At 45.2% G+C, this 13,750-nt stretch overlaps 1 protein-coding gene across 6 annotated transcripts in view; it reads right to left on the bottom strand.

Annotated features, from left to right (window-relative positions):
* Positions 1-13,750, bottom strand: part of LYPLAL1 (lysophospholipase like 1) — a 155,485-nt gene that overhangs the window by 59,628 nt on the left and 82,107 nt on the right. For 2 of the 6 annotated variants that reach the window (XM_039883398.1, XM_039883399.1), the window contains exon 8: positions 4,861-6,159. The exons of 1 other annotated variant lie outside the window; for it this stretch is intronic. In XM_039883398.1, coding sequence (XP_039739332.1) covers positions 6,114-6,159 — 46 coding nt within the window. In that variant the 3' untranslated portion in view covers positions 4,861-6,113. Of the gene's footprint in view, positions 1-4,860; positions 6,160-13,750 lie in introns of those variants that run through there. 3 more of the 6 variants (XM_039883391.1, XM_039883392.1, XM_039883395.1) reach the window with 3 other exon arrangements.

Raw genomic sequence — 13,750 nt, 5'->3', positions numbered from 1 at the left:
CTGATTTAATTCCTTCGGAATTAAATTAGAATTCGTTCCGTTCCTCACAGGGGAAGGTGAGGTGGGAAACGAGGTGCTGAAGGCAAAAATATGTCTGTGGTCGCTTAATTGACTTGTAGTCTTTTACAAGCTACAACCCATTGTTTTTATTCTTTTCATATGTTCTCGAAGTCTTGGAAATTCTCAGAGGAACAATGCCATATAAGTACAAAACCATGATGATACAGTGCTGTTAGGTCCATTCCGTGAAGCCTGCTTATAACGGTCTTCGTGAGTCAAGAAAAGACGGCGCTATTTTTCTTAGCGTGGAAATCTTTGACATATCAAAGCGGGGGCGGTTGTTAGACGATGTCTCAAAACTTCTTTTTTAGGAGCTATGACTTCACGATGCTGTTGCAGAGAGCAGAAAACAGAGGGGTAGGAGCGGGGGTGAGCGAATCTATATGACAAATCTTGTAGTACAAGTGTTTGTGGTTAACCGAGAAACACATTATGAGTCAAACCTTTGGAAAGAGATGAGTAATTAAAGACAAATGCTATGACATAATCATTTACACGCAGCAGAAAGATTTTAGATTAAATGTGGCCTGACCCACTGCTCAGCAAGTGTTATTGTGGATTCTTGAGAAGAATTCATTTATTTACTTTCTAATTTGGCCCATATGTTTTATTGAAAACAAAAAAATTTTGTATTTCCCATAGGAAATATCCCGAATCCAGTGCTCGTTAATAAGGTTGGTGTATTTGGGAACAGACTCGTGAGCACCAACAAACCCAGCGAACAACATGTCAGCTTGAAAACACCTCGTTTGAAAAAAGCCAAGGAGCTTTGCCATAAGCTCTGCTACTGGGAAGAATTCTCTAGTATTTAGGGAGGTTCCTATGCGTACTGCAAGTATAATGTCAGTGAAACCAATAATTTTGCCGTGACGACAAAAATCATATTTACTGAGTTTTTTGCTTTGTGGCTCTTTCTCCTGGACGTGCGCGCGTGTGTGCGCGCGTGCGCGCGCACACACACACACACACACACACACACACCCACACATCCTACACTCTTTGGCTTCATCCTATATTTCAGTCACCATCTAGATCAACTTGACGTTGAGAGACCATATTTGGAGCAAGAAGCAGATCCTAGCCTCCCTCCTTCCTTAATCTTAGCACTATAATATGAAACATGCCATGTAACTCCAGGAGATGGCTTCATGGTTTTCCAAATGCTATTAAATTTTAGCTGCTGCCTTTATTAAATGCAGAAAACGGGAGTGGGGAGGAGGAACGGTTGACAGACAGGGCCTGGGTCTCTACCTTTTGTTCTTTTTATTCGTGTAGATGTGGAATTGCTAAGGCGAGGCAGGCTTTCTACAGGATGAAACAATAGTAGGTCTGTTTGGTGAGCTGACCCGGTTCCTCTGGGCATTCTGGAACATTCTCTCAAAGAGCTGTACCTTTGTCTTGGGGAAGAAGAAGAAACCATGGTAACAGTCATCCCTCCCAGAGACAAAAGGCCTCGGAACTCGGGGCCCTTGGCCCACAAGCACGGAGCAGGGATGAAATACTAGATACTGGCATTCGCTTCCCTTCCAGAAGCATCTTCTCCTAGGAACAACCACGTGGTCACATTCTGGTCCCTTACTGGGTGGAGGATGGCTGCGTATTCCTGGAAAAACGTGCGTTTGGAGGGGGCGGTACAGAGAGCATGGCCTCGCTGGCCAGCTACTGCGTTCTGGGGAGCTCTGCCGACTTGCCAAACGGGACAGAGATTCAGAAAGGTGAGGAGGCTTAAGTCGCAGCCTCTGACAAATCACATGTACACACGTGGGGGTACGTTACCGTACTTTTCTTCAGATTCCTTCTTATCGTTTTTGCTTTTGCTTTTGTTTGGAGCCCTAAGCGTCAGAGCCCAGAGTCAAGGTCAAGCATGCGCGAGAGAGGTGGGCAGGATTTCATGACAGCACGTGTCACAGACATGCTTGACTTCTGGCCTGTCTCCTCGGCTCAGTCCCTTTCTCCCTCCCCTCTCCCAAAGCCACCTCGTTGGTACAAGAGGATACGGCTTCTAGAAAGCGCAGGACTATTGTCAACCAGTCAGGACAAGGGTCTGAGTCTCACTCACTTCCCTCCCATTTTTCTTCCTCCCCCAAGGTCGTCCGCCTTAGATTTTCTTGATTTCACGACTGACCTAACCTTAACCCGTGCGTCTCTACCTGCGGCTTCTGACAGTGCGCTTCCTGAATTTCCCGTAAATGTCGCCAAGTTTCAGGAAAGGACAATCGGCCTTCTGTTTATACATTCGACAGTCAAGCCGGGTCTCGGGTTGTTTAGCTAAATAGTTGTGCTTGCTTATAGAAATTAATGAATAAAACAAGGTCTGCGTTTTACTAGTATCTGTCTTTGAACTTCAAGTTGAATTTCACACCAGGAGCTAATTTCACACAGAACTTTCCTATTTTAACACCTAGGATCAAAGCAAAAGCATTACTTAAACAAAGTAGCATTCAGAATGTAGCATTAAATGATCTAAAACTGAAGCTTACTTCGGATATTCTATTTTTCCTCTGCTGCGGTTATGTGCGTTTGACTTGAACATGTATCCATGCTCATAAAAGATCAGAAACAACAGATTTCTGAAGAACTGAGACAGAAAAGCTAAGTGAGGAAGAAAAAAACACATAGGACCCTGAGGCTTCTAATTTGTCTTTTTTTCTCGAATAGAATACAGTTTAAGCTTGGAAAAGACCTATGTAAGCTCTCACCCTCTTTACTTCTTTGAAGTTGCAAATAAACAATGTCCCCTGTTTTGCTTGACTTTTGGAAGAACGCTCGAAAGTATGAAAGACATAAAAATAACTCGCGAGAAAAGAAAAATATATGCCGTTGCTTATATTCCAAAATCACTGCCTGAGTTTCTAAGGACTAAATTATTCACCCCGTTGTCTTCAAGAACGACTTTGCTTTTGACTCTTATAAACACCTGTTTATCCATGAATATAACACTGCTGTGGCTCCTTTGCCAGTCATCCTGGATCCATTTGTCAGCTGACGGAGCCCAGAGGTTGGGTTGTAGATAGGTGTGTTTACACGCCTAATATATTGTCGTCAGGTTCTGTGGTTGGGACTGGAAGAGGTTTCCCAAGGAAGATAAACGCCAGGGAGGGCAAACCTGGGCATGGAGATTCCAAGGGAAGTCATAGCGCAGGGCGGGGAGGATCCAAAGGTCAAGGCTGAAGTGGGGAACGTGGGGAGCGCCTTCTTCCCAGACGATTCCAGGCCGGTTCTCCTTGCTGTTCTATGAAGTACGACCCGGGGGTTGCTGAACACACTGAGCTGTGCTTCTCTTATGCTCCAGACTCTGTCCAGTTATGACCAAGGCACGGAGACTCCCGTCGAGCCCAAAATGGTGCTTCTAGTTTCCGATACTTGGAGCACGTGGCTGTGGTCTGCGGTGTGCTACCTGGCGACCACGTGCGATGCCATTACACCGCTGTCACCTCACAGTACGATTTTCTCTTCCACTCTCTCTCTTCCTTGTCTCTCTAGATGAACCCTGACGTTTTTCCTTGGTAAACTCCAAGGAGTAGCCCAAGAACCCGTCTCCAGAACCCGCTGAACGAGTCTGGCTGATGCTCTCACCACCTCAGGAATTCGACGATGTCACTGACCATTTTGTTTTTCTTATGTTATTGAAACGACACGCAGAGAAAAAAAAAAAAAAAACAGCTTCCTAGTTGCTCGGTTGACTGGTCCTGGGTGATTGACCTGGGGAAGTGGATGGCTGCTGTTTGGTGGGGACAGGAAGGATTATGTCTGGGCTCTAGGAGGTTCTTAGGGTACCTTTTGGTCCTTTGTGCCCGATAGCCAAAGTCAATGGAAAATGACAGTGTCCAAAGAAGTCAGTGTTTAGGTTACAGAATATTCTGGAGTGGCTGTACCTGGATTATAAAAATCGCTCACACCACTCGGAGATGGATGTTTGTTGCTTAGGGATGCTGACTGTTGGGACTTTGTGTCCCCTCCGTTCGGTGAGAGGTCGGCAGTGTTCGCTCGTGTGAAGGACGGTTGAACCTCATTAGGGAACAAGTATAAAGATGTTCTTCCTTTTTGAAAGCTCGAGTACACACGGAAGAGTATGTGTCGGTGAATGAACAGAGGGTCGGAACGTGCTGCTTATTAAGCTCTCGCCTCTCGCTCCGACCCAGCGCTCTGTGCCCTGCTCTGTGATGCTGGGGCTTGAACTCTGCACGTTACATCTGTCCTTCGTCATCTGGCTCCTGCCAATAAGGGATACCAGAGAGCGACTGGAGACGGGAATAGGAAGAAAGAGCGGATGCGTCTCACCTAGCAGTGTCCCCCAGCGCTGGCCCTTTGTCCCCAGGCAGCATGGTTGGTTGAGGTCTCCAGCGTCTTTCAATCCTCCCAGCACCAGTCTCCCCGAGTCCCCTCAACAATCCCAAGGTAGCGCCCCGCCGCCCACCTCAGTTCACAGGGACCCTCCCTCACGAGAGGTGCTCCCTCTTCAGGCGTCGGCAGCCCAGCTTGGTGTTCGCTTTCCCCTGCATCCTGAAGGGTCTACGCGAGTCCTCCTCAGGTCTGAGTTCAGCCCCACAGGGCTCTTCTCTGAGCTTCTAGCCTCCTGCTCTCCCAGGCCCTGCTTCTCACTGCTCTCTGAACGCCACCGCCACGATCTCCTTTTGCTTTTTCGTTCCCCAACTCCTATTTAACCAACCCCCTGCATTATATCAGCTCTGCTGAAATATGGATTCTGTTTTCCTGATTAGACCCTGCCTGGGGGAAAAAAAAAAAAAAGATCATGACTATCAAGTCTTCCATTTGAAAAGGGACAGAAAGGGAAGCAACTCTGAGGGGTCATTGGTGCCAAACACATACCATCCATGTCCCTCTAGAAAAGAAACCAGGGTCCCCGCACTGGCAGGGGATGAGGTTTTGACCAACCCACCTGCCATTCGTCAAACCTGCCCTCTGGGAATAGTTTCCTGTCCATTTTCCCAGGGATGCGATAAGGGTCCTTCACTTCCTCTTGGCGCCTGGGGACATGGTGATTTCATTAGGGAATGAGCTATCTCGGGACTTCCTTCATCAGCTTGGCCTTTCTCTAAACACAGAATTCCCTGATGACCTTGGTCAAATTTCAATCTATTTTATTCGCTCGATTTAAGGACTATTAGCAAAACTAGAGCTATTGTGGGTCACGGTCCTTAAGACCGGAATTTGGCATACACGTTTCTGTGTCCTAACCAGACACCTTACTTCTCTCACTGTTCGCCAGTGTGTAGAAAGTATATGCTGGGTTGTGGAAATGCATTTGCGAGTAACGTGCAGTCCTTGTTCGAGACAGTCTCACAAGCGAGAGGGACATTTTAACTTAGTTCTGGTCGCTATGCGAAGAAAGATTAAGGCTGCTGTTGGCATGGGGTGCCAAGGGACGCTTCGGTCTCGGTGAGGTAGGGAGGACTTCTTAGTAAGGTGACACTTGGGCTGACAATAAGACAAGGCGAATGAGGAACACTCCAGTTGATGGAAAAGCAGAGAAGGATGACAGGTATTAATTGCCCTACAGAATTGGGCCAAAGAAAGGGGAGGGATTCACCTTTATTCTTTTAACTCCAAAGAAAACTAGCTCAAGTCCACGCGCATCAGATTTGCCGAATATTCACCGTCTCCACCTTGAAGTTCCTCATTTTTCTGAGTTTGCCAAAACGCCAAAGGCTGACGTGGTCCAACAGGAGGTGATCGTTCTGACTTTAACAACCGAGAACGAAGAGCCTGGGGTCTGGTCTGTCTGTTGCTGCTTTGCTTCTTGCTGCCACTTGGTGACACTGTTGACAATTAGACCTACGCAATTCACAAAAGATGGTGATGATGATGGACCAGAGAGACCTGCTGCTATGAATCTTGGAGGCGGGAGGGTCCGTCCCTCAGATCGGCTTCGGCGCAGTGAGGATGGCTAGGGACAAAGTCCTTAACATTTGGTCTTCGGGTGCCACAGAGAGTCATTCCCCGAGATGACGGCGCCTGCAAGAGCGTGAGAGCAGGAACGGGCTGAGCGTTTCTTCCCTGGCAGACGCAGAATGTCTGATCTCTTTCCTTCTCTAAGAACTCACACCACCAGGGGTCAGACAGCTTTTCTTTTTCAATCTGGGAAATAGATAGGTGCTTTTTATCCCTTTTCCTCTGGATAATCAGAATGGCTGCATACTTCCTAATGGCCATCTCATCTTCTCCAGAGTACATGCATATCTATATTTACACACACACGCGCGCACACACACACACACACACACACATAGATCTCTGGACTGAAAGCACTACGTTCAGTGCCTAAAGATTCTAAGCTCTTCTCAAGATCACTCTTTCATGCAGAGTAAAAAACAGAAACATCCAAGTTAAATATTCAGCAGAATATCTCACTACAGAAACATTAATGGAACTGAAAATAGTTCATGGGAATAGACTGTAAAGTTATGAGGGGGCCAGTAAAACACGAGATAGTGAAAAATGTGATAATAGGTACGCAGCGGAGACCTTGGTGCCATGTTGAGAGTTTGGGCTTACTTCCGAAGGTAGTAGAGAATCCACGAAGGAGTTGAGCGAAACGGCGAGAAGTATCTGAATTCTAGAAAAGTTGTTCTAGCACCAGTAAGGAAGACTGATTGTTGAGGACAAGTTTGGAAAATTTTAAGAATAAATTGGATCATGATTTAATTTTGTTAGTATGAGGTGTCATCAACTAAGCCACTGGTTATGATTAAAATTTGTAGAAGCAGTTGCCTATAAGGAATAATCTTATTGCGTTTTTGAGGTAGCCCTGTCCTTAGGGGTACTTTGGGTATAGCTTGCCACCTAATTGTCTCTTGTAATGGAACTTTTTATTTTATTATTAACATAAGTTTTCTTAAAATATTTATTCATCCATATTTGTTGATAAATATTTTCTTCCGAAATATAAGAAGGAATTTAAATGATTTCATCAGCTATTAGGGACCAGATTGGCCGTCCCTAAACTTTTGAAGATGGAAATTCTAACTTTGAATCTATTTATTTCTAAATTTTTGCTCTTTCTTCATTTCTCTCTGACATTTTTCCAATATCTGCTAATACTTGTGTAATATTTGTAATTACCAGAACTCCCAATAGTTCAAATCTTGGAACTAGAGATAGGTGAAACCAGCTGTATCAGGGGTTTGGTGAACATCTTGAACTATTTTTCAAATTGTGTTTAGGGTTCAAGGAAAACCAAAACATATTTTCATATTTTACCAAGAACTTTTTTCTGCCTCAATTTTAAAATGATGTCTATTTTAAGGGAAATTTAATCCATATGTTACTAAATTCCTTACACTTACCTCATCAAAATTTGGTTCTGTAAGAGCTATTTGATGTGCAAAAAGCCTTGGGAGTTACTTTATGAGATTTTTTTTTTTAAGAGGATTTTTTTTCTTAGAAACTGGAAGTCAAATTTGCTAGGTGAGGATTGACTAAAGCGTACCTTTGCCAACTGTAAAGTGCCTAATCAGCTAAAAGACTTGAATTTCATACAAAATTTGACTTGTCAACATTTATATGAATCCTTTTGCACATCATCTTAACTATTACTGCAAGGTACTGGTTTCTATAATAATATCGTCACGCTTCTTAAACAAAAAATCATTTTTAGTTTCATTTAAATTTGAGATTCCCAATTATGTTCAGAATTTGTTTCTCACTTATGCTAAGGTCTGCTTGTTACCACTAATAAAGTCATAGGATCCTCAAAAACAAAAATAAAACAAACAAAACAACAAAACAAAAAAACACGAGTCATCGAAAACATAGTAACTGTTCTTTGTACTGCTCAGATACTTCTCTTAAGGCCCTGTTGTCTAGACAGCTGTAAGTGAGTCGGATGCATCAGAATTACCTGCATTACCTGTTAAAAAATGAATAGTCTGAGACCTCTTTCCAAGTTTGCTGAGTCAAAAATCTCTGCTTTAATGGATCAATAAAGATATGCTAGGCCAAGGCTGATAATATATCACCGAATGAAAAAACGCACGTGAAACTCTCTGAAAAGCGTAAGATGCTATAAAAATTCATTCTTTTAACTAATGTTTATTGAGTATCTATGACTATGTACGAGGAATTAGAGGAAACAAATGTTACTGAGTGCTCGTGATAAGCCAGGCATCACACGAATGCACTATCCCATTTAAACTTCCCAAATCATTATAGGGTAGATATTATTGTTTCAATTTTACGAATGGGGAAAGAGCGTGGCAAAGGGCACCAGTGGCCTGCTGGCATCTGTTTCTGTGGTGGCGATGTACCCCCTGCGATGGCAGCATTTCCCAGCCGTCCACACGGGGTGAGCATGGCCCTGGTACAGAGTTCCGGCCAGTTTTACGATGGCCGGAACTCTATACCAGGAGACCCTGGGCAGGGCTTCGGGGAAAGCTGGTTAGCAGATGGCATTTCTGTCTAGTCTCAGCCTTTTTCATTTATCCCTTCCCTTTCTTCCTTGAATTTAGAAGTGGAGAAGCCATCTTCCGATGGCGGGGCAACGTGAGGACAGAAGCCATACTTTAAGGTGGCGTTTGTCACATGAGCACAATAAAACCCTGTTTAGTTGTTTAACACAGAGCCCAACACAATCCTCACTGTACACGGAGGTTAAGCAGCTTGTCGCTGGTGACCTGCAATTTCGTTGTAGAATTAGGATGTGAACTCTTTTTCATTTATCTGAAGCACATGTTCTTTCGTTTATGGTTACTATTATTATATTTTTTTGTATGTCACCAATTTCCAAGAGTCGGAGTGCAAGGCCTTCCACTAGGTGGTATGAAGGGCGGTGAATGTGAATGGGACAGGACGATGAGTTTACAGACGGGCAGGCGAGTGGAGGCCACGATAACCCACATGACTAAATAGAAGAAGGGATGCTGGACGAGAAGAGCGCGGCGAGCCGCACCTGGATTATTACGATCAGCATCAGCGGCTGTAGTCACGGTGACGGGATTACAGGCTGGTACCTGTGACTTCACGGCTTCCTTTCTAGAGCTCTGGAGGGGGCACGTGTAAACCGTGAGGAGGACTGTTCTCCTCCCAGTCCTCGGGCGTGAATTAACCCCACCAGCACCGGAAGCCCTGTGCTTTCTCTGCTATAAAGCCCCAGGAATGCGCTTAAAAGGGAGAAGGTGCCAGCAAAAACGCTTTAGAGACAAGGCGCAGGGGCCCTTGTCGCGGCTCCTTCATGACAGTTGCCTCGAAAACGTGCTCAGGTCGCATGAACCAGAATGCCCTTCTCTGTGCCCAGCTTCTGCAGGACATGCGGCCTTAGGCCTGCCTGGGTGTGCGCTCTCCAGGAGTCTGCCTGTGACGCCTGCGCCTGAGTCATTAGAACACCCCTCCCTCGACCTGCCACTTCCCCACCTCCCAAAACGACATGATAATTGTTTCATGTTGGGTTTTGTTTTGAGCTTGGAAGAGGAAAGAAGACACACGAAGGTCTGAGATACAGGATGCTGAGAAGCAGGGAAAGGAATCTATGGGGCCCCGGGCAAAAGTTCAAAGTGAAGTTTATCCTTGCGGGCCTCCCAGCTGCTTCCTGCACCTCTCGGCTCTTCCCCACCTGTCAACAGCCCTTGCCCCGCCACCCCTGGACGTCCAGTGTCCTGCCACTGCGACCGTCCGCCTGCTCCACTCCCCAAGGCACCGCGCAGGGAGGGCATCCCTCCCAGGCTTCCCAGCGCACCCACACGAACTCTCCTAGCCACTCTCACTGCAAGCCTGCTCCCTTTATGGATGCTTCTTAAGTGTCCGGAAAGTGATTCGACTAAACCGAACTAGAGTAAGAACAATGGATGGTTCTGCCATAATCTTCCGAGCAGTTTTCCTCAAAAGAGGAGTTCGTTAAGCACGAAAATTGCCTAGTATTAAATATTTATTTAGTCAGTTCTATTTTTAGTTGAGGGTTAGATGGGACACGGCAAGGGAAAGATGCACAGTGCCGGGCTCAAAACAGGTGCTCAAGAAATGGTTCCTGATTTGTGTGTTTATTCAGACCCTCGTCGTGAATGCCTGATGGCCTGGCCGTGTTAATAATGATGCTTCTCCTTAACTACGAGTGAGATCAAACTTACTTAAGCTTTTTCTGCTGTTTAAATCTCCGTTGTCTACCGTATCCTAAATGCCGTGCTGGGTTTGGAGAGAAACGGATTGAGAGACGATGAAAGAGATGTAGCGCCCACGCGTCAAGGGCCTTATGACATAGGAAGGAAGGCGACCCCACAGATCAGGATTGGTGTGCGGTGGGAACGAGGATGCTGACATCATGCTGAATTTGGAAAGTGCCAGCCTCCTAGCTCCCAGCCAGAACTTCGGCGCTGTATCAACCAACACTACAGCAGAATTGTCGATTAGGTCAGTTGGGACCCATGATTCTAGCATTGAACGCAGTCCATGTGTGTTCACACGCTACCATTTTTTTCAGGTGACACTGTTGTCTCTCATGATTTTTTTTCCCTGGAGGTACCAAGCAACTTTGTGCCCAAACATCTTGTCTTGGAGAAGCTCGGGGAAGAGGTACGGTCAGCTGTTTTGTTCACCAGCGTTATCTCTTTTTTTATGGCTGCATAACTTTCTGCTTCAGGCTAAGGACCCATGAGACAACACCTTCTCTGCTTCCGGTTCCGGTTACAAGGACTCTGCACCAGAGAGGGAGCTTATTTGTGTCTAGAACTCCTGATGCTTCGTTAAATTACTGATGATACGTGTCGCATCTCATCACCTGACATCCCCGGTTCCCTAAAATTTTCCTTTTGTAATCTCTCCTCATAAGGCACGTACCTCTCTGTGTCAGAACACCTGCCCCTTCCTAGTCCTAATTTACTGAACCAATGTCCATGTAAGAGCAAACTGGAGTCCCCTCGGTGACAGGGCACAAGCCAGCCTCGCAGATTGCGGGATCCGCCGGACTAGTGAGTAATGTGTGGGAACTCTCTGGCTCCCTTCCCTCTGTTCGAGGACAATTTCGCATTCTCACACCTTTCTGAATGCTTCTCCTTTAGGGACAATGTCTGACACTGGAATTTTTGAAACCTGTGGTCAAGCAAGCCTCTTTTCCGATAGGAAAAATGAAAGTCAGTACCACTCCTCATTCTTCTGACGGGTGCGTGTGCTGTGACGCTGTGTAGACTGGCCTCGAATCCCCTCGGAGGGCTGTGTATGTGGCTGGGCACCGTGATGCAGTGGTTTCACGGCGGTCCAGGGCCTGAGACCTTCTCCACGCCCCACGGCCATCGCCCTCGCGGTGACTGTCCCTTGGTTCTGCCTTACTTATCTTCACTACACGCTTTGGAATTTAATTATGTATGACTTTAGATTTTGGGGCTCTTGTTTCTCAGTCAAAACTGCTAATTTGCTAAAGGTATGGGCTGTGTTCTAAGCTTCTTCTGAATCCCACTCAAAGCACCTAATATCCCGTCTGAATAACCTAACAGCCACTCACTAAAGAGGTGCCAAGATGATGAAATCGGATTAATTGCTTTTGGTGACATACCAGATCTTATACATTCCAATGAATGCTTTCATTGGCAAGACTGACACTTGGGGAAGCTGTTCACATATGCCAATGTTTTCAATGCTCAAAATAAGTTTTTGATACCTTCTCTCTGGTTTGATTGTGTGTCAGAATCTGTGACACTTATTTAATGTTTGATATTTAGCACCTTCTATAATATAAGACACAGTTTTCAGTGGGTACCACAAAGATTAAGACACATTTCCTGCTCATAGACGGCTTGCACTCTTTTATGGAGAACTTAAGGGTGTAAATCGTGATGATACAAGACAACATGTGTCAAGCACCACCACTGGGGTACAAAGGATTAAGGGGAGATCAGAAAGAGAAGACGAGGTAATTCACAGCTAAGCCTGCAGGGTATTGTGCAATTTCAATGGCTGTACGTACTCATCCTGTAATTGGTGTGGTCGGAGGGAACAGCAAAAAGCTCTTTGGCACTAAGTCTATAAAATAAATGAAGTGACTACACTGGGTGATAGCATCTTCTAAAATTGAGGTGGAGCAATAAATCATATCCTTGAATTAAGAAATGGTTTTGAAGGCAATGGTTTCTTCAAGCAGAAGAAAGTCAGGACCAAATGGGCCGATAAGGTATCAAAAGCTGCCTACCACGCCAGTCCCATCTCCCCGGCGCCTGACTTCTGACTCACCGTTCATCTCTGTGTCGCGTCTGTACCTCCGTTCCCTTATTTGTGAAAGTAAATAACATAAACCAGATCGAATTTTTCAGCGGAATTATGAAAATAGTCCAAGGTTAGGGACTTCTCTGTGAGATTTTTCTCGAACAAACATGGCAATAAAATAGTACTTGAGAAGTGCCGGACTGCTTAACTGCTGAGTCCTCTCATACGCTTGCAAATTCTATGCTCTGTACACGCCAGCGCATTGAGTGACCAGAGGTGACCAATCGCCAGCTGCAGATCATCCGTCACGTGGCCAGAAAGTCCCAGGATTCCAAGACCTGGGGCACAGCCCTGCTTTTCTGTCACTGTCTGCACTGTCACCCTATTTAATTTCCCTCAGAGCGTTCATGACTCCTTATTTGTTTATCTTTGAATTGTTTATTTTTCCACTAAAACATAAGATGACCCTTGACAGTAAACAGTTTGTTTCTCTTGTTTACAGCTATTTCTAGAGTAACTAGATCAGTGTTAGGTACATAGCAGACATTCAATACCCTTTTGTGGTAAACAAATGAATGATAAGGATTCTCTTTGATGGATAAGGACTCGGGGTCTAGGAAAGATGATAAAATCTCAATTGAGTAAAGACACAATTGGGCACTTTCTATGTTTTGCCCTTGTGTGAGGCTCTGAGATTCCTGAGGGAATGGATCTCTCTCCGGTGAGCTCATGGTCTATTTGGGGAAACAAAGCAAGCATGCATGGAACGCTGTATCCAGGAGAAAAATAAGACAGTATATCAAGAAAGATCTCACAGATCTCACCACCAAATGGTAAACCGTCAAGCAGGAAACCATGTAATGTATTAAGCATTCAAAGCAAAGAGGAATTCCTGGGAGCTGGAGTGACTTAGATCTTCCAGCAAGAATAGAAGGATGTAAATAAGCAGACACCTCAGGCAAAGATTTAAGGTGGGAAAGGGCAGGGAACAATATGGAGAGGCGGGGTAAATAACTCCTGTTGAAAACCTACTGTGTCCCGGAACTGGGTAGTGTATTTTCAGATACTTTTTTCATTTATATTCTATCACAATATTGAGAGGCAAATACTATTATCTTTATTCTGGAGATGAATACACCGAGACTCAGAGGAGTAGAGGAACTTGCCTAGATTATCAAACGTTAGCGACGGAGCCAGAAATTATACCCAGATCTCACTTCGATTCCCAGGATCATGCTTTGCCCACACCTCGCTGCCAATGGGTAGTGGAAACCAGAGGTGTGTGCAGGGGAATAGTTAAAAAATAAGGCTTTGGTTAACTTGTTAGAATACGCTAGGCGCCTTGGGTGGTATTCTATAGGATAAGACAAGTAAAAGCACTAAAAATTCTTACCCAAGAAAGTGACTCTTTGATATGGATTGAAGGAGAGACAGAAATAAGGAGAGGAGTGAATAGTTACTGTGACACCTCTGAGCTGAGGGACATGCAAAGGAAGCAGGGGGAATGACAATGGTCCACCTGGGTTAAGACGGGTCACAATTAGGA

The sequence above is a fragment of the Pteropus medius genome, unplaced genomic scaffold (assembly GCF_902729225.1).
Source record: "Pteropus medius unplaced genomic scaffold, Ma_sr-lr_union100, whole genome shotgun sequence".
NCBI lineage: Eukaryota > Metazoa > Chordata > Mammalia > Chiroptera > Pteropodidae > Pteropus > Pteropus medius.
This window is presented reverse-complemented; position numbering and strand designations above follow the sequence as displayed.